Below are 24,000 nucleotides of genomic sequence, written 5' to 3' on the forward strand. Positions count from 1 at the left end.
ATATATATATATATATATATATATTATATATATATATATATAATATAATATATATATATATATATATATATATATATAAATATATATATATATATATATATATATATGTATATAAATGTATATATATATATATATATATATATATATATATATATACATTTATATACATATATATATATATATATATATATATTTATATATATATATATATATATATATATATATATATATATATATATATATATATATATATATATATATATAAATATATATATATATATATATATATATGTATATAAATGTATATATATATATATATATATATATATATATATATGTACATTTATATATATATATATATATATATATATATATATATATAAATGTACATATATATATATATATATATATATATATATATATACATTTATATACATATATATATATATATATATATATATATTTATATATATATATATATATATATATATATATATATATATAATATATATATATATATATATATATATATATGTAATAAATGTATATATATATATATATATATATATATATATATGTACATTTATATATATATATATATATATATATATATATATAAATCTCTGACCAGACTTTTCAGACCGAAGGTGTTCTGATCAGACCATCTTCAGACCATGGTCCAGACTCAAATTCAGACCATTGCCCAGACCTTAATCAGACTATGATCAGACTCAAATGCGCTCGAAGAGGTTATGATCAGACCCAGTTGCGCTTGCAGCTATTTATGATCAGACTGAAGTGCGCTCCAAACCGGTTCTGAGCAGACTCAAGTGCGCTCGACATAGTCTGATCAGAGAAAGATTTTACTTATGAAAAAATCTCCTAATTTTGCTATAATATATTCATTTCATAAAAACCGATGTTTGCAGTATTTAATTCATCTAAGGAAAAATCAATTTTAAAAGTATTGCTAAAGAAAACAAAACCCAACAGTTGAGAATAAATTTTATTTAGTGTACCGATTAGTTTATAATTCTGACTCAATGGATGAGTTAAGACAGCTTTCCATAAGAAACGTCGTGGTCTCCAGTTGATCAAAATTTCTTCTAAAGGGGAGCGGCCTCAGCTATCTGCTGGACTCTTTTTTTCTGATCAGAGCTATCTGACTTTAGATGAGTCTCTGATCAGAAAGCTGCTTTTTGGCTGCCTCTTGGCAGAGCCAACATCTTTCAGTAAAAAAAAACAAAAAAATGAAAAAAATAATGCGCTCGAAATGGTCCCTGATCAGATCCAATTGCGTTTGAAGACATTTATGATCAGATCCAATTGCGCTCGAAGTCGCCTCTGATCAGACAAAAGTGCGCTCGAATCCGCCTATGATCAGACTTTTCAGACCAAAATGACCTCTGATCAGACCATTTCCAGACCATGATCAGACCGTAGTGCGCTCGAACATCCGAAAAGACCATGTAATTTCGGTCTGGGAACACACGGGTGTGCGCTCGACTGGGTCTGATCAGAAGTCAATTTGGGTCTGGACCTCAATCTGGGAAGTTATCGGAAATCAACACTAAATTCAAGGCAAAATCATATAAGATATACACTCAAGCGTAGATCGGGCACAAATTCAACGTATTCACCGCAAGTTTTGCATAATTTTGCGTTTTTTTTAGCATTGACACGGCCCAGTTAGAGGAGGCCTAAACGTGAGCTATAATGATTTGGCACAGCTTCACCTCGGAACTCACCTGTTTCTGTTTGTTGCACTGGCCCAGAGCGAGACGCATTTCTGCCCACTCCATGTATATAAGTGATACATTGAATCTGTTGTCAAATAAAAGAGATGAAGCTCCCTTCAGGGCATAGGGTTCGAATCCTTGCACATCCATTTTGATCACAACCTACAGTTAAAAATTGTGCGCAGTTAGGGTAGATAAATTCGAGCATATTAATTGAAACTTCAGGAGCAATCAACAAAAAATAGAATAAATTGACATATTGTTTTCACAATATTTTTTTTGTTGTCATGGTCTCAAGTTTAGAAAATTTGGCTAATTGGCTAGCAGAAAGATACACCATCTTTTGTCTTTTCTATGTTCTCTATAGAAATGCTAAGTGAAACTATTAGGAACGTTTTTCATTTAGTGGTCGAGATTTTACAGAAAACGAACTGTCAATATATAATTGTTATCAGCGTAATATAAACTTACATTAATAGTGTTTTCACTTAGCGGAACAATTGAAACCAAGTCGTCAACTGTTACGGATCTCAAAACTCCGTCATCGTCGGATCCCTCCCCATTACAGTCAACTTGCACAACCTCAGAGCCCCCTTTGTTCAATTGGTTCACTTTACTCTTCACGCAGCCCTGTTTGTCTGATACCGCTTTCCGGTGTAATGTTGAAAGTTGTGATCGTTTTGATGACGTCATTGAAGAGGGGAGGGGAAGTGACGTCGGGAGTTGGAAATTGTTCATGTCGATTGAGGTAGCAAGTCTTTCCATGGCACCGTGTAACGGTTCTACTGATATTGTGGGTACACCTTAGAAAAACCAAAGTTATGTTACAAAACTGCGTTATGTAATATCAAGTTTAGTTAAACAAATCGTTTCAAAAAAACTTTTCAAAACATAAATTAAAAAAATTCAACACCTCAATCATTTCAAAACGTGTTATATCGTAACGAAAAACTTTAAACAATGTTTTATATGGAAATTGATTTTTAAGGTAAGAATTCAGAGTAAAAACAGACAAGTTTTTAGACTGGTAATAGTAAATCAAGATAAAATCAGTACAGATATTTTCTCCGAAAAAGTAGTGTGATTAGAGTATATTTCGACCTGATCATAATGTAGACTGCAATTTGCTATGAGTCAGTGCGGAATTACTATACTTGTTAACTCCCGGTGCCAATGAAAACTCAGAATTTACTATGTAAATTGTTATTGAAATTTCTACTAAAAAATATCTTGCAAATAAAAGTTTTCATAAGAATTTGCTTCCCAAACTGAGTGTAATACGAAGTTTTTAAATGTGTATTTTTTGGATTCAATGGCATTACCATAGCTAAGGGCGGGTAGAGTGAATGTTCCAATGTTGGCTCCTAGATCCAGGAATAAAAGTTGACTGATTGGATCTTGTCCTCTCTCTGCAATTTCTCTCTGAACATGCACCAAATGGGTCAAAACTGTAGCAACACCTGGAAAAAATTTTTCCCGTTTGCACCTAAATTGTGATTAGGCAGTCAACAAATATCGTGAAATTTCTCTTTTTTACGCGCATTTGGGTAAAAGAAGCGACAACATTATCAAGCTCATAGAGTCCAAATTTTCTGGACAAAATTTCCCATCTGTTTCAAAAATAAGAACGCTTATATTTTTCTCTTTTTCGGCTGAGAATGAGCTCAGTTATTATTGTATTCCTAAAAATTTGGTTACCTAATTTAAACCTCAGGGTTACGATAAAACTTCAATTCCATTAACGCGCCGATTTTGAAGAGTTCAATATTCTTCTTTGCTCAAACCAATATTATGCTTGCCCCGTTATTTTGGTGAGACAACAATGATTTGTTTTCATGGTCGATTAAGCCTCGATGATTTTTTAATGTTCAAATTTTAATGTATCGCTAATGTTCCAGCCTCATTTACTGGTTTTGATCTCTTCTCAACTAATATTAATCTACTGATAAACTAAAAGTCTTAATTTCCACATCTAAAATGGTTTTTCTCGAACTTTTCAATGGATTTGATTCAAAGTGGTAAACTGTTGATTGACTGATTTTCGAAGCCATATTCATGAATATATATCTCATATACATGATTGATATTGTTTCCTGCAACAATTCTTTAAAGTTCAGTACCATATCAATTACCACTCAGAGCCATGATAACAGGAAACAACTGTGATTCATAACAGCAAAAATAGATTGAATGGTTTGATATTTGATCACAATATCTAGGCAATGTTTTTTGCTGCCTTAAGCTACTATCGAGTGCACGGTTTTTTGTTCAATTTTCTCGTTTTGACTTGAATGAAACACAATTTTTAATGCAAGTAATTGCTTGAATGACGGTGAAAAAAAGAGATTGTGTTCAATGAGGTAACTGAAAGGGTGCACCTTCATGCGTAACACAATCACGATGAGCTCCTAGAAACTGATCCTCTAGAAAACTTATCTACTATGCGTTTTTGATTATGCTTTGTACATATCATCTATAAGTCTCAACTGTTTTTTTTTGTAATTTCAACACCTTTTACAATACATCTACAATTTATTCTACAATATTTATTTATTCTACAATATTTTATTCTACAATAATTTATTCTACAATATTAAAACATTTATAATTTATTCTACAATATTAAAACAGATGCAAAATCAGTCGTCCGTTTAGCCCCCCTGCTCCCCTCTTCTAATTTTCTTCTTGAACAAACTAGTGAAATATGAACAGACTTTCGTGCGTTCGCCAGACTTTAAGGCGTCCATGTCCAGATTTCAGTGTGTTCATCCAAATACTTTCGTGTTTCTATGCTCAAATTTGACTGCGTTCTTGTCCAGATTGTAGTGCGGTTATGTCTAGATTTTAGTAAACTCAAGTTCACACTTTTTTGCGTTCATATCCACCTTTTAGTGCGTTCATGTCAAAACTTTTGTGTGTTTATGTGCAGATATTAGTGCGTTCTAGACTTTTGTACGCTCATTTCGAGACATTTCAGTGCTCATGACCAGACTTTTCTGTGCTCACGTCCAGATTTTATTGCGTTCATGATCACGCTTTTGTGAGTTCAAGTTCAGAAATTCCTGCGTTCATGTCCATATTTTTGTGCGTTCATGTCAACATTTTTGCAGCGCAGGTCAAGATTTTAGAGCGTTTATGTTCAGATTCGAGTGCCTTCATGGTCACATTCTTTTGAGTTCAGATCGAGAGTTTTGTTCACTGATCTCCAGAAGCACGTACATTCAGGTCCAGACTTTCTCGCTTTCATGTTCATGATTTCATGAGCTCAAGTCAAGATTTTTGTCTGTTCATGTCCAGACTTCAATGCTTTCTTCTCCTGAATTCCGTGCGTTCATTTGCAGACTTTAATGCGTTCATCTCAAAAATTTGAATCGATTATATCGAAGCATTTGTCAGTTCTTGTCCAGACTATCATGTGCTATTTTCCAGACATTTTTTTGTTCATCTCAACACTTTCATGCATTCATGTCAAGAATTTTGTGTTCATGTGCAGATATTAATGAGTTCATGTCTACACTTTTGTACGCTCATGTCGAGACATCTAAGTTCTCATGTCCAGACTTTTCTGTTTTCATGTCCCGATTTAAATGCGTTCATTTTCATGCTTTCGTGAGTCTAAGTTCAGAACTTCATGCGTTCATGTCCATATTTTTGTGGGTTCATATCAAGATTTTTGTGCTCTCAAGTCCAGAACTTGCGCTTAGATGTTCAGATTTTAGTGTTTTCATAGTCACATTTGGGTAATTTCAGATCCAGGTTTTCGTGCTTTCATGTTGACTATTCCATGCGTTCATATCCATAATTTTGTCTGTTTATGTCCAGACATGAATGCTCTCATTTCCACAATTCCGAGCATTCATCTGCAGACTTTATTGCGTTCATGTCTAAATTTCGAATCGCTCCTGTCCAAACATTTGTGTTTCTTGTCGAGACTATCATATGCTCATTTCCAGCCTTCTTTTCGTTCATCTCCACATTTTCGTATATTCATCTCCAGAATTTCAAGACTTTCTGGTGTCCTTGTTCAGACTTTTGGGTGTCTAGGTGAGGACTTTAGTGTGTTCACGTCCACACTTTTGCGCATTCATCTCCTGATTTTGCGTGCGTTTATGTCTAGACTTTAGAGCACTCATATTCAAACTTTCGTGCCTTCCTGTCCAGACTAGCATGTATGTGCGCGTTCATTTTGGACATTTGTCCGCTCGTGTCCCGAATCTTGAGTGTTCAATTCCAGATTTTGTGTGTTCATGTTCAAGTATATGTTGAGATTATAGTATTTTTTGTCGAAACTTTCATGCGTCCATGTCCAGACTTTCGTGTGTCCATATTCATTTTTTTATGCTTTCATGTCACAGTCTTGTTGTGTTCCAGTTCAGATTTTATTTTCCTTTTTTCCACATTTTCTTGCAATCATCTCCAGACTTTCGTGCTTTGATCTCAGACCTTGGTCCATTCATGTCCACACCTTCATGCGTTCAGGTTTAAATTTTCGTGCGTTCAAGTCCAGACTTTAGAGCGCTCAAGTTCAAACTTTTTTTATGCGTTCTTGTTCGAATTATCATGTACTCATGTCCATACTTTTGTGTGTTCAATTCCACACTTGACAGCGTTTATGTTCAGATTTAAGTGCAATCATGTCCACATTTTCGTGCGTTTACGTTCAGACTTTAGTGAGTTTATGTTCAGGTCTAATGTGTTCATGTTCACACTTTCGTGCATTCAGATTCAAAACTTTCTGCTTTTTTTTGTGCGTTCATTTCCAGATTTTTGTACGCTCATTTCATGACTCCAATGTGTTTATGTTTAGATTTTTGTGCATTCATTTCCACATATTTGTGAGTTCAGATCCCAATTTTTGTGTGTTCATGTCCAGAGTTTAGTACTTTCATTTGTACGGTCTGGTGTGTTCATCTCCAGACTTTAATGTGTTCATGTCCAAACTTTCAATCGCTCATATCCAAACTTTCGTTCGTTCTTGTGCAGATTATCATGTCCTCATGTCGAGACTTTTGTGTTTTTATGTCCAGACTTTCAAACATTTCCTGTTTTTTCCAGAGTATATAATTTTGAGCGCACGACGCCCTGCTCGTGCGTTCACCTTCTCTCTGGGCATACTTGAATTCGCTCTGGGTCTTCAATCTGCGTTTTTCTATTAATAAAGGTTTGTTTAACCTACTCAGTTGCGCAAATAGTCAACTTAAATTGAAACACCCTTATAAAAAGGAATGAAAACGCCTATTATAAAAGCTCAATACAATCAATTCATTTGGGGGGGGGCTAATTCCGCTTTCTTACCTCTTTTGTCCCAAATGGTCCCTCGTTCAACCATCTTTGATATGTACTGGTCCACTTTAGAGTCAAACAGACACATTTTGGGTGCAGTCGGAACTGGCTTGAGTGTATGCTTGCAAAATGAAGTCCTGAATTGTGAAGAGAAATTTGCAAGAGAATTTAGACTGTCAGTTTTTATTACGTCTTGATTGTGCACTCCTGCAATCACAAATTTTTGAACGATTAGATATGAACTAGCAGGTCCGTAAGAAGTTAGTAAATAAAAGAGAAAAGAAAGAGAGAGAGAGAGAGAGAGAGAGAAAAGAGAAAAAAGAAAGCGCGCGAGAGAAAGAACGCAAGAAAAAACGAAAGCGATAGCATGAAGTAAAATGGGACAGCAAAAAGAAAGAAGCCAAAATCATGAGAAAGTACAAGAACAGCGAGATAGTGAGCAACCGCAAAAAGCAAAAATTTGAGGGCAAAAAGAAAATACCACAGCTAGAGAAAACACTTGAAGAGCAGAAATAGAAGATCGCACAAAAGAAAAAAAAAGAAAGATAAAGAAATTGAAGAAAGGGAGAGATACAACAGTTCAAAAGAGAAGAGAAAACAGATCCTGGGTGAGATAATAATTTCTGGTTCTCATAAAAAGGATGAATGTGCTAATGAGAACACGATGGATGTGGAAAAGACGAGGAAGGTGCTGATAAAAAGGAATCGTTGGCAAATACTTTTACGAAGTCGACAAACACAGAACTGAGTTAAAGGGCTGGCAAATGCGACCAACAAAAATTCCTCGAAAAAATTAAAGAAGGAAAAATATACCCATCATGTTTTGTATGAAATAATTTATAAGTAACAGCCCTTAATTGGAAAAATTCCACTACTGAGTGCTAAAAAAATTGTTTTTATTTCAAGACCTCTGTGTTGTCATGTACTATTTTTTGGCACCTAACTTTGGTTTTTGCAAAAGCACTTTTTCGGTCTTTTACACTTCACAAATTTTTTCGCTGAATTCTTCTGCATTAGAAATCTTTCGTACATTGAAAATTTGACAAAACAAATTTCCGTCATCCACCTTTTAATCCTTGACGTTTTCGGTAACTGTTCTTGCACAAACTTTCAAGACAACCTTTTTCATCAACAATTTTTTGACCATGAATAACAAATGTTTTTTCAGTCGAATTCTCTTTGTCTTGACACAATTTCTATCATTTACATTTTAAGTATCAAAAGCTCTTCGGTCATAGACCGTTTTCTGAGGAAGTTTTTGGTGAGAGGCGGGTTTCTGAACAATTAATCGGCCAATGATTCTTCGACCTTATTGTCTTTCTTTATTAAAAAAGGATTATGGTATTTTTCTGAAACAAAAAAAATGTCGGCGACATGCTTTTTTGCAAAGCATTTTCTGATAGATGACACAAACTCTTAGCAACATTTGAGTCACTGACTTTTTGGCAACACTTTTCAGTCAATGACGTTTTTAACATTTTTAGAAACAATAATCGTTCAATGACGTTAACACACTTTTTCGGTCATTAACCTTGATTAGGCAACCACTTAACCGTGCTCTTCGGTACTACTGTTGAAACATACTGCTCAGTGATGCCTCTAAAACATGCCGCCTTATGTGTTCATGTGATTAATTTTGACACTCTTGTTTTTGTTTATTAAAACACCGATTATTGTCGTTTTCTTTAGCAAAAAGTTCGGCAACAGGCCTTTTCGCAAAGCATTTTTTGGTAGATGGCACGACCTTTTGTCAACGTTTTGGGTCAATGACTTTTTGGCAACACTTTTCGGTCAATGACCTTTTTGTAACATTTTTCGATCAATGACCCTTTGGAAACATTAATCGGTCAATGACCTTATAGCACACTTTCTCGGTCATCAACCCCAATTAAGCAACCACTTAATCGTGCTCTTCGGTAGTACTGTTAAAGCATACTGCTCAGTGATTCCTCTAAAGCATGCCGCCTTATGTGTTCACGTGATTATTATATAGATGACCTTTTGGAAACATTAATCGTTCAATGACCTTAAAGCACACTTTCTCGGTCATCAACCCCAATTAAGCAACCGCTTAACCGTGCTCTTCGGTAGTACTGTTAAAGCATACTGCGCAGTGATGCCTCTAAAACATGCCACCTTATATGTTCACGCGATTAATATATAGATGCTACGCACTTAAATCGCCTCATTGCATTTTTTTTCAAAAATTGTAAATTAACTTCTTTAAACGAAAACCACTGTGAACAAATCATTAAAAAAAGTAAACATACATAGAAAAGAACATACTTAAAAAAAGAAAACATTAAAAAACTAAAAAATACACACGGTCAATGCTGAAAACTTTTGTAAAGGTAACTAGTTTTCCTAAAATAACATATATATTTGCGTCAATTTTGCTATTTTCAGCGCTTTGAGCTGCAATCTAACAGCAACCACAAAGAAAAGAATGGATAAAAGAAAGATTTAAAAAAAACAGTTTTTCTTCGAACAAGAAATTTAAAGAAGACCTCAGAAAAATTATCAATCATGAGCGGGCCAAGCAGCATTAATGACGATGCGTTTGAAAGGAAAATTCATAGACAAAAATCCTGAGAACAAAAATAAGAGATCTCTAAGCCCGAAGATAGGAGTTGATCACGGTTTCATTTCAAGGTGACAAAAAATTTAAAATGTGATTAAAAACTATTTCTCAATTTAGCTTGATATTAGTTAGCAGTGAAAGAACAACTAAACCAAATGACGAGTAAAATAACAAGCAAATACCAAACCCTATATCAGAAAATGACGCATATTATTGTAGAACTGAGATTAAGTTTGTGAAGCATTCCAGAAACGCTGATATTAGAAAATCCTTACAGAGAAAAAAACATTTTTTTACGATTTTTCATGCATATATTCAACATAAGCTATATACAAAAAAAATCTGTGAACCTTCAAGCGTTGTTTTCTACTGAATGAAAATTATGTATCATATCTTTTGGTTTTGACTGATGAGCGAAGTAAGCCATTCAAGCATGAAAAAGTACAAAATCAAAAACACAACTAACCAATTAAGTTCTGAGGAACATCAAATAAACCCTTAAAAACTCAAAATTGGAACTAATTTGCCAAATTTGAAAACGGCTGAGAGTGGCTTTGAGGCATAAAATGTCTAATTGTCAATTTATCAAAGAACAGCAAAGCCTACCTCCGAAAACTTTCCAAAAACTGCACTAAATCTGCAAACTGAAAGAAAAAGATTAATGTTTATATTTTATCTAATGAAGTCTCAGGGTTTGGCGAAGCAAAAGAAATATATTTAGATTGCATTATACGACACAAATTATTACAATTAAATCTGTAAATAACGTCAAAAGAGTTGTTCTCAAACGATTGGCCAGCAATTGACTTCTGTGAAGCCAGCTGGGTTAAAATTGACAACAAAAAAGTTTCCTCAAAACAGTTTTGGTGAATATTATACTTAGGGGGTAGTAAGGTGCACGTCTCTAAGAGATCTACTCAGCCAGTTAACGCCCTCCGGGCTTTACCTGTTCATCACGTATTTGAGAAAGAAAAGTCAAGGAATCATTTTAAGTATCCGTCAAACAAAAAACTGCATAAAAAGATCACAAGAATAAAGCAATTGATAAAAACTTGATGTGGGGGCAATTAAAAACTCAATCCTTTCCGTATACAAGCCGTTTGTAACGATAACAATTTTTTGCGCTCTTAACAAGGTTTATATCAACTTTAAATTGCTGAAAATTAAATATCAAAGCAGATGAACGGATTTGACAGCAACGCAATAGCAGAGAACAAAAAAGCAGCCAAAAAACCCTAGCTGAAAGGCTTAGATTTCAGTGATTTTTTGCATGCATTTAGAAACAGAGTCAGTGAAATATTTCAATCTATGGATGAAAAGAAATACCCAGCTGATCACGATCTCTATGTCCTTCATTCCTACTGACACAGAAAAAACATAGAAAATACGAACCGTTTTTTAAAACATTTAAAAAGTTCTAAGGTTTGTTTTTCTTTTCTAGGGACATATGATGTCACAATTAATCTGTCATGCTCTTCATTCCTAAAAAATGGACAAAGACAAAATTTCTAATCCCAAGAAAAATGTCACCAAAATAAAATAACAGGATTCGGAAGATCTAATTTTTCTCAAACTAAACACTCCAGTATCTTTCTGACAGAAATTGATATCTGCTACGACAAAACAGAATAAAGCCCTCAGAAAATATGCCTCCGGATATGCTCCAAAACCAGAGAAATTAGCGTTTTGTGCATCATTATTGATTCTGTTTTTTGGACAAAAATAAAAATCCAAGAACAATTTTGATAAAAAATAGGTATTCAAGTAGGAAAAAAGCCTGAAGTGGAATCAAAGTTCATAATGTTGCTAACAGGAATTTTTCGGCCACCTAAAGGGATAATAAAGACAATTTTAATTAACAATGCTAAAATCGATATATCATTATAATAGCTGTTCGTCCGAAAAAAGTCCATTAATCAAATAATTAAAAAAATCCAGCTATTCTTCTCAACAATCTGCTCAATATAAGGAAAAACAGCAATCGGGTCAGAGCTATTACTTTAAATAACGATCAAACACCTCAAAAATCTCGAAAAAATGTTGAGTTTCAATCACTGCCTGCACTGCATTCTTCAATAACTTCGTTTTTTCTAGTTCCTTCCACCTTAATCCCTATTTTAAGAAATCGAACCGATGCAAACAAATATGGCCGAGCACCAAAGCAATAAAAGCTCAATAATAGCCTCTTCAACTACGTTCAAAAGTTGATATACTGTGTCACAAAATCGAAAAAATATCATTTTTCATATCCAAGGTAAGAGAATATTGCAAAAATCAGTATAGTCCAAAAAGTCTAAAAAATCAGCATAACAAAATGATTCCCCATTACGGTAAACTAATCCATCGATTAAAAAATCGAATGACTCAAAAAATGCGCTTTCGTTATATAATAACCCCTTACGTCCCCCCCCCCCCCCCCCCCCCCCCCTGTTGCTCAACAAGCAGAAAAATAGGATCATCACTGTAGATTCTTAAACTTTTTTTCCGTTTTGACAGACGCTGCTCAAAGTTTCCATTGTGTAACAAGGCACCAGTGCACCGGTGTTTTAGAATAATTGATTATTAAAACCCTTGTTTGTTGAAAGTCCTAATGATCTCTGCACGATGATATACGAAAACAAAATGTTACTGAATTTATCATAAACTTTCTTCTGAAAATTTCCGAGGGAGACGTTGTCCAATTTCACATACAATGCCTAACTTCAAAGTACCAAATTCTTAATTGGATGGAAAAATATCACATTACTTCTTTTTCCAGCTCTGTCGGCGTTTCGGACTGATTCTGGCTGCATCGGACGCTTAGGAAAGACGCCATTTGGCTCAGACAACACATCTTTCAAATCTGAACCAAATTCCTTCTTTTTCTGTAAATCTTTTAGACTCAATCTGGCTTTCTCAGTTTGTTGATCGGATTCAGGTGCTGGGTTCTCGCGATTGGCCAAAATAATAATGAATAATAGCAGGGTAATAGTAAATATGAGAATAGATTTTAGAAATCCGATGCGTCTAAACATTTGTGTTCTCTGCTGCAGCAAATTCACGGAAAATTCGAATTGCCTAAAAGATTCCAAACTTTAGTTCAAAGATGTACATGACTTTTATTTTTCCGACCCCACGTGTGGGGGCGGAACTATATGCTCAAGTAGGTTTTTTGTTTGGTCAATTTTTGGCGATCGATATATTCATAGTAGAAAAGTGTGAGTGGTATCATAAAAAAGCATTAGATTTTGTTGAGTTTCGTTTTTTCGATGAGTTATCGAGGTATAAAGTTTTGTGTGAGCACGTGATAGTTGGCATGATTTTGTTCACTTTTAGCGTAATTTTTGTTAAATTATAGAATTTCAATCAAAATGGTAATTCAAAATTAGATTTTTCGCTACAAAACGAAACAATTTTTTTTGTTTCTAATAGACGAAACGCGATTAAAAGGCAAGTTTTGGTCTCATAGGAAAGTATATTATTGAAAAAATTGTTTTTTCCCAGTCACGTCGAGACCAGTCACTTTTGAAATCAAAGTTCCTTTAATGAAAAATCTCATTTACAGTCAAAGGATGCCCAATGAACAAATAATTCGTTTTTAAAAAATCACTATATGGCTTTGACTATGATTTTGGTAATTTTTTTGAAAAATCAAATTTTGTTGTTTTTTTCAGATTTAACAAGTTTTTGTAGTCCTATGGCATGCACTCTTTGACTAAAAGCGCAAAACTTCATAGGGGCTCAAACGAACCTATCTATTGCTTTAAGGTGACGGCTAAGGACTGTTTGGACTTTAGTAATAACTTTTGGAATTAAGTTTCTGAACATTAACTCATTTTTGTGATTTTGTAGGCCAGTCTCACTAATGACAAGACTTTTTTCTCCTTACGGAAACCAAAACTATGGCTCGGGGTTTTATCTTCTAATTATTGGTTTTATGACCAAATTACGTTATTTTTTTAGATAATTTTTGTGATTTTGGTTCATTTTGACATCTTATCACATTATCCTAACATTGAAAAAATGAAAATTCCGTTCGGCTCAGAGACGACGTTCGATTGATCTTGATCATAGGTAAAATTCTCGGAGGAAAAGTTAAGGTTTTGTTTGCAGCTGCAAAATTATCTCATCGAAAAACGAAAAATCACAGCCGGGTTCTCAATCTTTCCGATCTTCGCTTAGTCCGATTTTCTAATGATCTCGTGGAAACAATTAGTCGTGGAGACCTCGTCTGTGAGGCTCCGGTTGTCCAACATTGCAATCATATTTTCCTTGCAATTCTGAACAAATCTTTCTCAGATTCCTTCAAAATGTGGTGCTCCGGGAGGGTTGAATTTCCATACAATCTTTTTCTGTGCAAACTCTGTTTCAATCTTAGCTTCGTCCCATTCGTCCAGGAACGCACTCAATTCCTTTACTGCTCCAACGAAGATCGTGTGGTTGTCGCTGATGATGGTACTCGGGTTGCCACGTCTTGCAATAAAACTTGTAACTGCAGCTGTACATGACTGGCCGTCAAATGACTGAGCGAGTTCAATGTGCGCTGCTCTCGTTGTAAGACAATTCAAGAGGCAAAACTATCTCTTCAATTATTGTCTTAAGAATTTCCTTTCAATGGGTAGGAAGTAGTCGACTCCGGTACGTGTTAATGGGGATACGTGTTCATCAAGTCGATCTCGGTGTAGGTCCGCCATCAGTGGGTTGATTTCTTGTTGGTATTCTTATGCGTGCATTTGACAAATCTTGACTTGAGTTTTTTATTGCATTTTGCAATTCAAAATTTCAGAATTTTTTTTGAGGAAGTTTTCTCAAATATTGTGTGCCGTAATACAGATTGTCCTGATGTGCTTCTGCCAACAAACTTTGTACAACTGGATAATTCGCTTTTAACAATATTAATTTTTTGGCATTGTAATCAAGGTTTGAACGCTTCAGTCGACCTATAACACAAATTGCTCAGTCTTCTTCTATGATAGTTGAAAAATTATTAATGTTCAATGTTTTTGAGGTTTCTTTGCTGCTTGTTATCGACTTTGAATTATTCGTGAACCATTCAAGACAAAATCTGTTGTGCTTGTTGGATCTCGTCTACTTTGAGAAGTCCCTTCTATTTCGACTTGAACGTCATGCATTCGGCCATAATGTTTTTGACTCTATTTAAAAATTTGTAACGGTTCCAGTCAAATGATTGCTTAGCTTGTATTTCTGTTGCTACAGCACTGATGGCTAGCTCGGGATCAACGTCGTGATCTTGACACCACGCCTCTGGTCGCCTATCTCTATCCATTTGTGGCCATGCCGGCCCGTTTAACCACATGGACTGCCGAAGTCCTTCAAAATACACTCCTTGGGTTCCGATGTCGACAGGGTTTTTGAAACCTCTGACTTGTCTCCATTGATCTATCGATTATATTTTCAACTTTTTCTGCTGCTTTGTTCGCAAAGAACACTTGTTGTTTTTTGTGCGCCGCTCTCGGCCAATGTAGTACCGTTGATTATTCGGTCCAATAAAATTTTCTGTCAAACTTAACATCATGCTTGCTGAGTATCTGCTTTCTGAGACCAACTCCGAAAACTGCTGCCTGGAATTCTAACTGCGGTTTTTTCTTGTGTCTGATGGGGGCTGCACAACATTTCCTTATTACATAGGTCAGACTCAACGTTGCTTCATCTTTCAGATATGCCACAATGCCTATTGCCTCATTTGATGCGAATGTAAAGATGTGAAGTCTCCAGTTTGTACATTCAATTTGGAAATGTAGTCTGTTTATTAAAAATTTTCTTACCTCCCTCAGCTCAGAGCACCAATCAATGAACAGTTGGGAATGGTCTCCTGGCAATTTTTTGTCCAATTCTAGTCTCATTGTTGTCCAAATTCTCTTAAGAAGAAACTGCCTTCAAATGTTGAAGAGTGAACATATCCCAAGCGGGTCAAAGACTGCTGAGACAAAGGAGGGGGAAAATCTCTGAATTATATTTGCTGCAACTTCTTGCTCAGTCCCGCGGCAGACCAGGAGACCATGCTTTCGCATTCCAGTTTAGTCAAAGGATTGAAGATAAACAATGGTTCTGCTTTCACAACTTTCGCTGACCTGTTTGTTTCTGGGATTTGTGACTTGACTTCACCGTCACTAGTTATCCATTTCGTCAATTTAAATCCACTTTTGCTGAGGTTTTTTTCAACTTTCCGGTAAATTTCAAATGCTTCCTGAGGCAGGGATTTTGACTTCATTTAAGATGTTGTCGCCGTAGAAGTTTCGCTGAACCCTTCCGAGGAGACTTTCGTCGTTGAATGCATGGTCCCCCGACACTTGTTGCAAAGCGTAATTTGCAAAAGCTGGCGAGCTTTTTGCCTCAAAAACGTGTATTTCTCGTCGTAAAGTTCATCGTCTCCTATGGATCTTCTCGCCAGAGAAGTTTTCTCGGCAAAAAAAATTTCCGATCAGGCTAAGCAGCAGGTCTGGTCCGGTTAAGAATTTTTCGTTGAGGGCTAAGCCTTGATATTTTGCTGCGCTGGTGCACACTCTTCCGGACTTGTCAGTTGTATGTGGGTTAAGGATAGAATGATGTGGCAAATACCATTGTAGTTTTTATCGGATTTCATTCGAAATTGTTTGCTCTAACGCCATGATTGATCGTTTTTCCTCTTTTGAATGATCGGTGTCATCGCAGATTGATGCATAGGACTCGCTATTCTACCACATACGCAACTGGTCTGAGTTTACCATCTGCAATTGATTTGAGAAGATTTGCTGCTTGCTTCGTTAGTAGCGGACTACTTAAATCCCGGTCAATCTTTGATTTCACTGACCACGGTGCAACCTAATGTTCTGACCTCTTGCATTTGAAAGGGTGATGAATGTCGTAACTATCTTGCCAAAGAATCACTTGAACTTCGTTTAGAATTTAGCTTTGATTTGGCAAAATCACCAAATGTGGGTAATGGTCTTTCCACTCCTGCAGCTCCACAACCTGGCCATTCTACTTCAGATTCTCGTGCTCATTGAAATGCATTTTGGTCAAAGGTCGAGTTATTTCGTGGGTTGAAACGGCTGTCGGCACTATTTCAGTCTTTACATCCTCTGGGCCATGGATCACTGATACCTATAATGATGCTACTGCCGTTTTAGCATCTGATACATTTTTGGTAGTCTCCTTCTTCGAAAAGTTGCTGTGCAGTAGTCTCTTGTGTCGCCTTCCACAGGTTGAAACACCACATGTCCTGTTTTTGCCATCCTCCGACAGGTGATCTGATCTCAAACAAAAGAAACACAGTCGGAACCTCCAGATATGCTCTCATAGTTCATTTACTTTCAGTGACTTGATCGTTTGACATTTCCAAACAAGGTGTTATTCGTTCTTGAAGGGGCACACGAGATTCTTAGTTTTTTGTTGAATCGTCAGCTTTTGGAACGAATGTACTGGTCTTTGGTTTATCGAGGCTTTGAAGTTTATCTCTGTCAAGGAACGAGTTTGTCTGTGCTAATAAGGTCTCATGAAGTACCGCTTTGGAGGCAAACCACTCTTTTTTAAAATCAAGTTGCCTCTGAGTAGTCATCGGCTTTGCACATACTGCAACCACTGTTCTCTCAGTTGTGGGAAAATTTTTCTCGTCATTGAACTTAGCCCTCCTTCCGACTTTAGGTCGGATTTGTATCCAAATTGAATTAAAATTTTCACCAAATTTGTAACCAAATTAACAAACTTGACGGTACACAAAGAATTGTCCTACCAAACTGGAGGATCAGTATGAATATCCCAAGCAAGACAGTATGTTTGTGAGCTGAATCCCATTCCCGATACTGCTGTCTTCGCTTGACCCCAGAGACTGGTCTTCAGGTATTGTATCTTTTCCAGACAGCGGATTTGTTTCTGATGGACAACAACTTCAAAAAGAACCGACCACTCTGACCACTAGAGAGGATCTCCTGAATACTCAGTTATCGTTAATTTTGGCAAACCACTGGCACCACCGTCCTGTACTGTGGTAATCGTAAATGATCGAGGCGGGTGGTTCAGTTCACTACACCGCTCCTAATTCCACTCTCGACGATCTGATTCAAAAGTTGTTTATAGATCTCTGACTCCTGTTTCTGTTTAGTACTCCTGACGATCCTTGCTGAAGAGACATGGGCTCTATTTTCGTCAATCCCAATTGTGTTTAGATCGTTTTTGCAACTCGATGTAGTTGCCACCAAAGATGTTTGGTTTCCACAATCGTTTTAGTGACCGTACAGTTGTCAATATTAACTTGATCAGGTCTCGATAGTAAGGCCTAGTATAATTGAGATCCACAAACCCTTGGGCGCAATCTTTTGGCTTTATTATTCGAATCTATTCTGCGTAAGCCACATTTAGTTTTTCTACTAGCTGTTCCAGTTTTTTTTACCTAATGTCTGTTTTTCGGATTCGGCTAAGTTGTTTTTGCTTCTAACCTCTTTTCCAGTACTGAGAGTTTATTCGAAATTGAATTAGCAACTTCAACTATTTGGTATGTTCGCAAAGTGTTTGTCCGACCGTTGACAAATTCAGCGCGGAAACTTTCAATTTCTCGGAGAATTGGTACTTTGTCAGTTACCATCGCAAAATTTTACTCTTTTTTTCTAATATATGCTTAGTATCTTTTTCGAATTTTCCAAACTAGTTTGATTTTAATAGTAATTTATGCTGTTGTGTATTGTCCTCTAAATTGTTGTCGAAGAGGCATTGATAGGCGTTTTAGGATGTCATAAGTTAATTTTGCATTAGGTAGCCTTCTAGCCCAGTGAGGTGTCTGGTGTATAACTTGAGTAGGTCAGCTTGCTCTTTCTGTAAAGGTCATAAATTGACCACTCGACTTTCCAATCAACTGTTTTCAAGTGTTTACAGGGACTTCTTCTGGCCATCGATACTCGATGTGCTTTGCTCCACTCAATTGATTTGAAGACTTTCCTGCTGCTGTTGTTTGGGTCGGCCGACCCAACGTTGCAGCTGCTCAAGAATTTCAGCGGAGTCAAACTATCACAGCCTAGATTGAGCTTTACACTGGTCTGGTTTTTTACTATACACAATTGTCTAATGATATTGTGGAAACAATAGGTCACTCGGGTGTTTAAAGGACTGTAACTTTAATTTCGTCGATTCAGGAATAATCTCAGGAATAATCTCAGTGATAATCTATGTTCAATCTCTTGCTGAAATTAGTAAGGCTTCAACCAAGAGCTAAGTATTGTTGATAGCTTCTTATAAGAAAACTCAACTAACCAATTCTAAAGGTCGTAAGATCTAGCAAAACTTAGATCAAAAGGCAGAAGTTGATGAAGAAACAAAATTTAGTCTATTCTGAGAGCCATATGGTGTTGGTAACGGTTTTTAATGGATCTAAATACAGCAGGGTTCCAGTATTCAAACATTTTGCTTACAGTAATCAATCAAGTGACAATCATTTATATCACCATTGCTATTTGTTTCTGATTGGATAAACAAAAAGGTGACAGAATTCAATGTTTACATAGTAAATGTCATATTACTGCAATATTTGTTTTTGTTGAAAATAGCAAAGTTGATACATGAGTAACTCTAAATGCCCCAAATTTGTGACATTCCACTATAAATAAACAATAAAGGGTCATAGAATTAATAGTTTACTGAACTAGACAATAATCACAAGTTATCAAAAATTGCTTTTTTGCACACTATAAGTGCTCATTACCCAACCTTTTAGTCTGATGTCATAACGTTCGTTAGGTCCAAGAATAGCTTAGATGTTACACTAACTGTGTGCCATAGTCTCAGTTTGCTCAGGTTTTCCCTTCTTAAAACCATAAAATCTGTGGATTTACAAATTTTTGGTCCAGTATGCATAATTTTTTGACCATTTGTGGAATTTAACAAATTTAGAGTTTAATCAGTTTCAATAGTTATCTCTTACTATCTGATGGTTCTTGTTGATGATTTGAAGCGGCGCCAACAGTCTTAATGGCTCCGACACTTTCTTCTTGCACTATTCTAATGAAAATTTGATCTTGGGATGTACTTGCTGTCATTTTCACAGTCATAAGACTTATTGCGACGACTTGCTGTTGACCTATTGATACGAAATATCATTCTCGTACCATCGAAGCATTTTTTATCTATTGAATTCAATTGACAGCTATTGGATCTAATGGCTTTGATACAACTAGTTTTCTTTTCTGAAAACACTAACTTGACGATTGATTTTACAACTTAGCTGATGTTCTGTTTGCTGGAAAAAATGCATTTCATTAATAAAATTTTGTGAATGGTTTATATTTGTGTTCATTTTTCTCTTCTTTCAGAGTTTTCGCTTTAATAACAGATACCAATGATTTCCAAATTAGTAAACATGTTTGACCTTTCAGATTAGTTTTGTCTGAACTAGAGAAATGAATATTTGAATTTTAAAAAAATAATTATCAAATCATCGCTGATGCACTCAAACTTAGATTTTGAAATTCGCCGTGGAAGAAAGAAAAAGAATTTTGTTTTGCTTACTTTGGTGTTTTTTTCAAAATCTTGTTAATGGCAGATCTTGTGAGCTCCCTAATTATGCATGGTTTTTATGTAATTCAGTCAGTTGTTTGGGTGTGTACCGAATGTTTTAAACCATCTATTTTTAAACATCTCTTTAAATTGTTTTTAATGAAGATAAAAATAATGATGAGCTTGTGTCAGAAGTTTGTGTCAGAAGAGGCTGAATAATGTGCAAACGCACATTATTCAGCCTCTTTGTATCAGTTTACCTTTTTTTGTGGTTATTGATCAACTTGTACAAAAAGGTTGTCGTTTCAGATCAGCGCACCTGCAAAATAGAACTAGAATAACAAAATCTCCACAAACAAGTTAATTTTGTAGAGTTTTTTTGCAAAGTTTATCCTCAAGTTCCATATTTTGTGTTTTGTGGAAAGCGAGATTTGACGACTGTGAAATAAGGTGACAAAAATTGTCAGCATATTCCACAATTAGGAATGTTAGCAATTTTTTGGTAAAATAAATTTATCTATTTAGTGTTGATTTTGCTAAAGCGGCGCTAATTCATCTGCAAAGCTAGCTTTATTTTTACCACCGTTTACATAATTTATTCAATTGGGCAAAATTGTAGATATATAAATTCCATAAATTAATGCCAAAAAGAAAAACAAAACCCGTCCATATCAGGTGCTATCCGAAAAGTAAGATGTTTAAGTTTGATATGTGTAAACATCAGTAACTATGTCCTCTTTTTGAGGAAATTTTCAGACACAAATTAAACTTTCACAAGGAGGGTTTCTCAGAAATTCTTAAATCACCTGATGTAGATAGCAATTAAATTATGAAAACAAATAGCATAGCCAAAGGTTTGGAATCTGATCTGTGAGAATAGCTAAAATATTGTGCCGGTTACTTCCTATCATTGTTACATATTTAAGGTCATACTCGGGTTGAGATGTCAGCACCGTTTCAGCGCAATACTTTGTAAAAAAAGCAATGAATGTACTAAAATTATGTGAGAAATAAGCTGAAATGTGCTGAAATGAGCTGACTTTTCAAATCTTTCCACACAAAATTCGTACATAACAATACGCCGAAATGTGCTGAAACTTTGCAAGAAACGCATTCAAAATTCAGCTTTTTTTCTTAAATGACATCAGTAGATTTTAACGCATTCTGGCACTGATTCTTGAAGTTGATACCATTAAGTTTTATCTTACATTAGCTATTAACGTTTCGTAAGAATTTCGCTGGAAAACGCTAGAATTTTTAGAGCATTTCTTACATAATTTTAGCGCATTTCTTACATAATTTCAGCGCAATTCTTTCAAAACTGTTCATCAACATAAAATCAAAAGAAATGCAAAATTTTTCAGGAATAGCTGGCGCAGCGGATTAAATGGTGGACACGTCACAGGAAATTAAGGTTCGAGTCTCAGGCGAATCTAAATTTTCAGTCAACTCTCAGTCGACACTAAAATTTAAGGTTTTTTTATGTCTTGCAAAAGTTCAGCGCATTTCAACGCATTTTTTGCAAATTTTTGCGCTGAATTTTTGAAAAAACTGCTCAATTCAGCTCATTTCTTAAATAATTTTTTGAATCGGTTATCAGCTACAGTAGGGGAGAAAAACTATTCGCTGAACTGGTTACTTAACAACTCAATTCCGATCACATAATTCATTTGACATAGGCGAACCGAAGTGATAACATTAGAAACTCCGTTAATGTCAGAAAGCTCTTTAAGGAGTTTTGAGAACTTTTGCCAGGTTGATAGTTTTTTATTTGTAGAACCTCGTTATTTTATTTATTTATTTGCACTTTTGCTCAAAATACTGTAAATTTGTTTAAGATCAGAACGATTCCCGTAATACGTTATTTTTCACACAAAAGTTTTCAAAAAGTCGTTGAATTCCTGCATTGAAAACTGTCAGGAGTAAATGGACATTAAAGTTTGTAGATTTTTCATGCGTTTTTTCGTGTTACCAGAAAAAAAAATTCACCATAATTCTCAACAACAACACTCCATAAAATGCTCACACGAAAAAATCAACCAAGAGTCATCTAATTAAAATCTGACTATTTACCAGAGTTGAATCAATTTCACAGTTTGCAAGTTTTCGACATATAAAAAAAATCTGTTACTTCTTTTTTGAAAAATCATTTTTCCCTCGTCGTTGATTTCTTTCTTTTCAATTTGTTTCATATGTCTTGGTTTGAATTAAAGATGATCAATTGTATGTTTTACGCCATTGCTGTTTCAATCAAATCTTCTCAGCTGAGAACCTATTTTTCTACGATGTTAAAACATAATCTAAAAACAGTCAACAAAAAACTTTACAAGATTAAGCCAAATCCTGTGAAAAAAAAAATGAAACGAATTCAAGCAAATTCAAGCCAGTTCAAGCAAGTTCCTTATATGTAATCTAACTTATTAATAGTTAACTTCATATATTTAATCAGCTGAAAAATCAAAAATTAGCAATTTTACCATTGTTTCCAGTTTTACTCATCAAATGGTTTTCTTTTTTTCACGAATTTATGACACAACAAAATGATTTTTGCGGTTCGAAACTGCTCTTGGTTCGAAAATCCTATTAATCATTTGTGATCAGACCTAAAATGAATAGAGATATTTTGAGATACACGACACTTATCATTATGAAGGTTTATTTGTTTTTATTGGATTATCAGATTTTGTTTGTTTTTATTGGAATATACAGATTAATTTGTTGTCCACTCTTTCGTTGGGTAAGTGTATTGCGGCAAGAGTCTAATTTTTTGCATTATCCTCATTGGAGGGGGGGGGGGGCATAAGAGAAACTGCTTACCTTTGTATTTTGGCCAAAACTGGGTTTAAAATAACAAATTAACGATAAATTTTGACAAAAAATATAACCAGCCAAACTAACACTCTCAGATCATATAGTTTCAGAAGCTCTGACTGTATAATAATATAAGAAGTATTCGTTGTTATGAAGCAATCAAGTCAAATCATAGATCTCAACATCGGCCACACTAAATTGAAACTGAAGGAATGGTTAAGTGACATCACAAACTGAAGCACTTTTATATATAAAGGTTGAAATACAATTAGTTCGAAATATCTGCTATAACCAAGTGAAGCTATACGAGAAACACAAGAACGTTTGTCATACTAATTTGAGAACCAAACCAAGATCAAATATTTCTTATACAGTTTAAGGCTAACTTGAAACATTACTAACCAATAGTGTGCATGGTGATTAATTGAAGTTGAAATCTATCGAATTGAGAACTTTGATTTCTCTTAATGGGAGAATTATTTCACTATTTGTATGATAAGGCGAAATGAGGAATGAGTAAATTGTATAGAAATTTGGGCGGATATTACGGATTTTAATCCTCTTAAATTTTTGTTTAAAGAGACTCTTCATAATCATCATTGGTTTCATTCAAAGTTTATTTTCATAAAAATATAAGTAGTATAACAATCTGCCATATTACTGTGGTGGGGGAGGGGGGTCCGGACCCCCCCCCCCCCCCACCCCTCCCACAAGAACTCTCACCACCAAAAAAACCGAGTTTTCTTTTGGTGAAACCAAGTTTTCTGGTGAAGTTTAACCAAAAAACTTGGTTTCACCAAAAGACATGAGTTTTTTGTTGGTTAGAAAGACATAAGTTTTTTGTTGTAGCCCTTCAGTAATATGACAGCTAGCGGCTGTTAGAGGGTTTACTGCAGGAGAAATTAAAAAATTACTTAGCTCCTAGAATCTTAAGTTCCTAGTATCTTATTATTACAGTTTAGTCCTCATTTGTTTGCTATGTGTTTATTTCTTAGACCGTTTTTTTTTTCAGAAGGTAGAGCTCTTTAATAATATTAGAACTTTGACGGTACAATAATTCTAATAAAAATCTAATTTAGCCCTTTTTCTTGACAAAAGGACATGTTTATTACATTTCCGATCATA

The 24,000-nt window shown here is 35.0% G+C and overlaps 2 protein-coding genes across 3 annotated transcripts in view; one reads left to right on the forward strand and one right to left on the reverse strand.

The window, feature by feature from the left end:
* Positions 1-24,000, forward strand: part of LOC142353457 (CCR4-NOT transcription complex subunit 1-like) — a 279,900-nt gene that overhangs the window by 47,958 nt on the left and 207,942 nt on the right. The window lies entirely within an intron of this gene.
* Positions 1,701-23,088, reverse strand: LOC142352853 (uncharacterized). Its single transcript, XM_075405008.1, has 7 exons — positions 22,882-23,088; positions 20,325-20,383; positions 12,350-12,660; positions 7,035-7,229; positions 3,062-3,199; positions 2,211-2,542; positions 1,701-1,901 (listed from the first exon to the last, which is right to left on the reverse strand). Exons 3-7 carry the CDS (start codon positions 12,615-12,617, stop codon positions 1,701-1,703), a joined length of 1,134 nt encoding a protein of 377 aa, XP_075261123.1. The 5' UTR covers positions 12,618-12,660; positions 20,325-20,383; positions 22,882-23,088.

The sequence above is a fragment of the Convolutriloba macropyga genome, chromosome 14 (assembly GCF_964194025.1).
Source record: "Convolutriloba macropyga chromosome 14, txConMacr16.3, whole genome shotgun sequence".
In the NCBI taxonomy this organism is placed as follows: Eukaryota; Metazoa; Xenacoelomorpha; order Acoela; family Convolutidae; genus Convolutriloba; species Convolutriloba macropyga.

Bases quoted from the DNA above. Each gene is read 5' to 3' on its own strand.
- LOC142352853 (XM_075405008.1), bottom strand. From the start codon at position 12,617: ATGTTTAGACGCATCGGATTTCTAAAATCTATTCTCATATTTACTATT. The intron at 3,200-7,034 runs GTAAGAAAGCGG...AATTTTTTCCAG, and splicing joins GACCATTTGGGACAAAAGAG to GTGTTGCTACAGTTTTGACC. The intron at 2,543-3,061 runs GTAATGCCATTG...GGTTTTTCTAAG, and splicing joins TCTACCCGCCCTTAGCTATG to GTGTACCCACAATATCAGTA.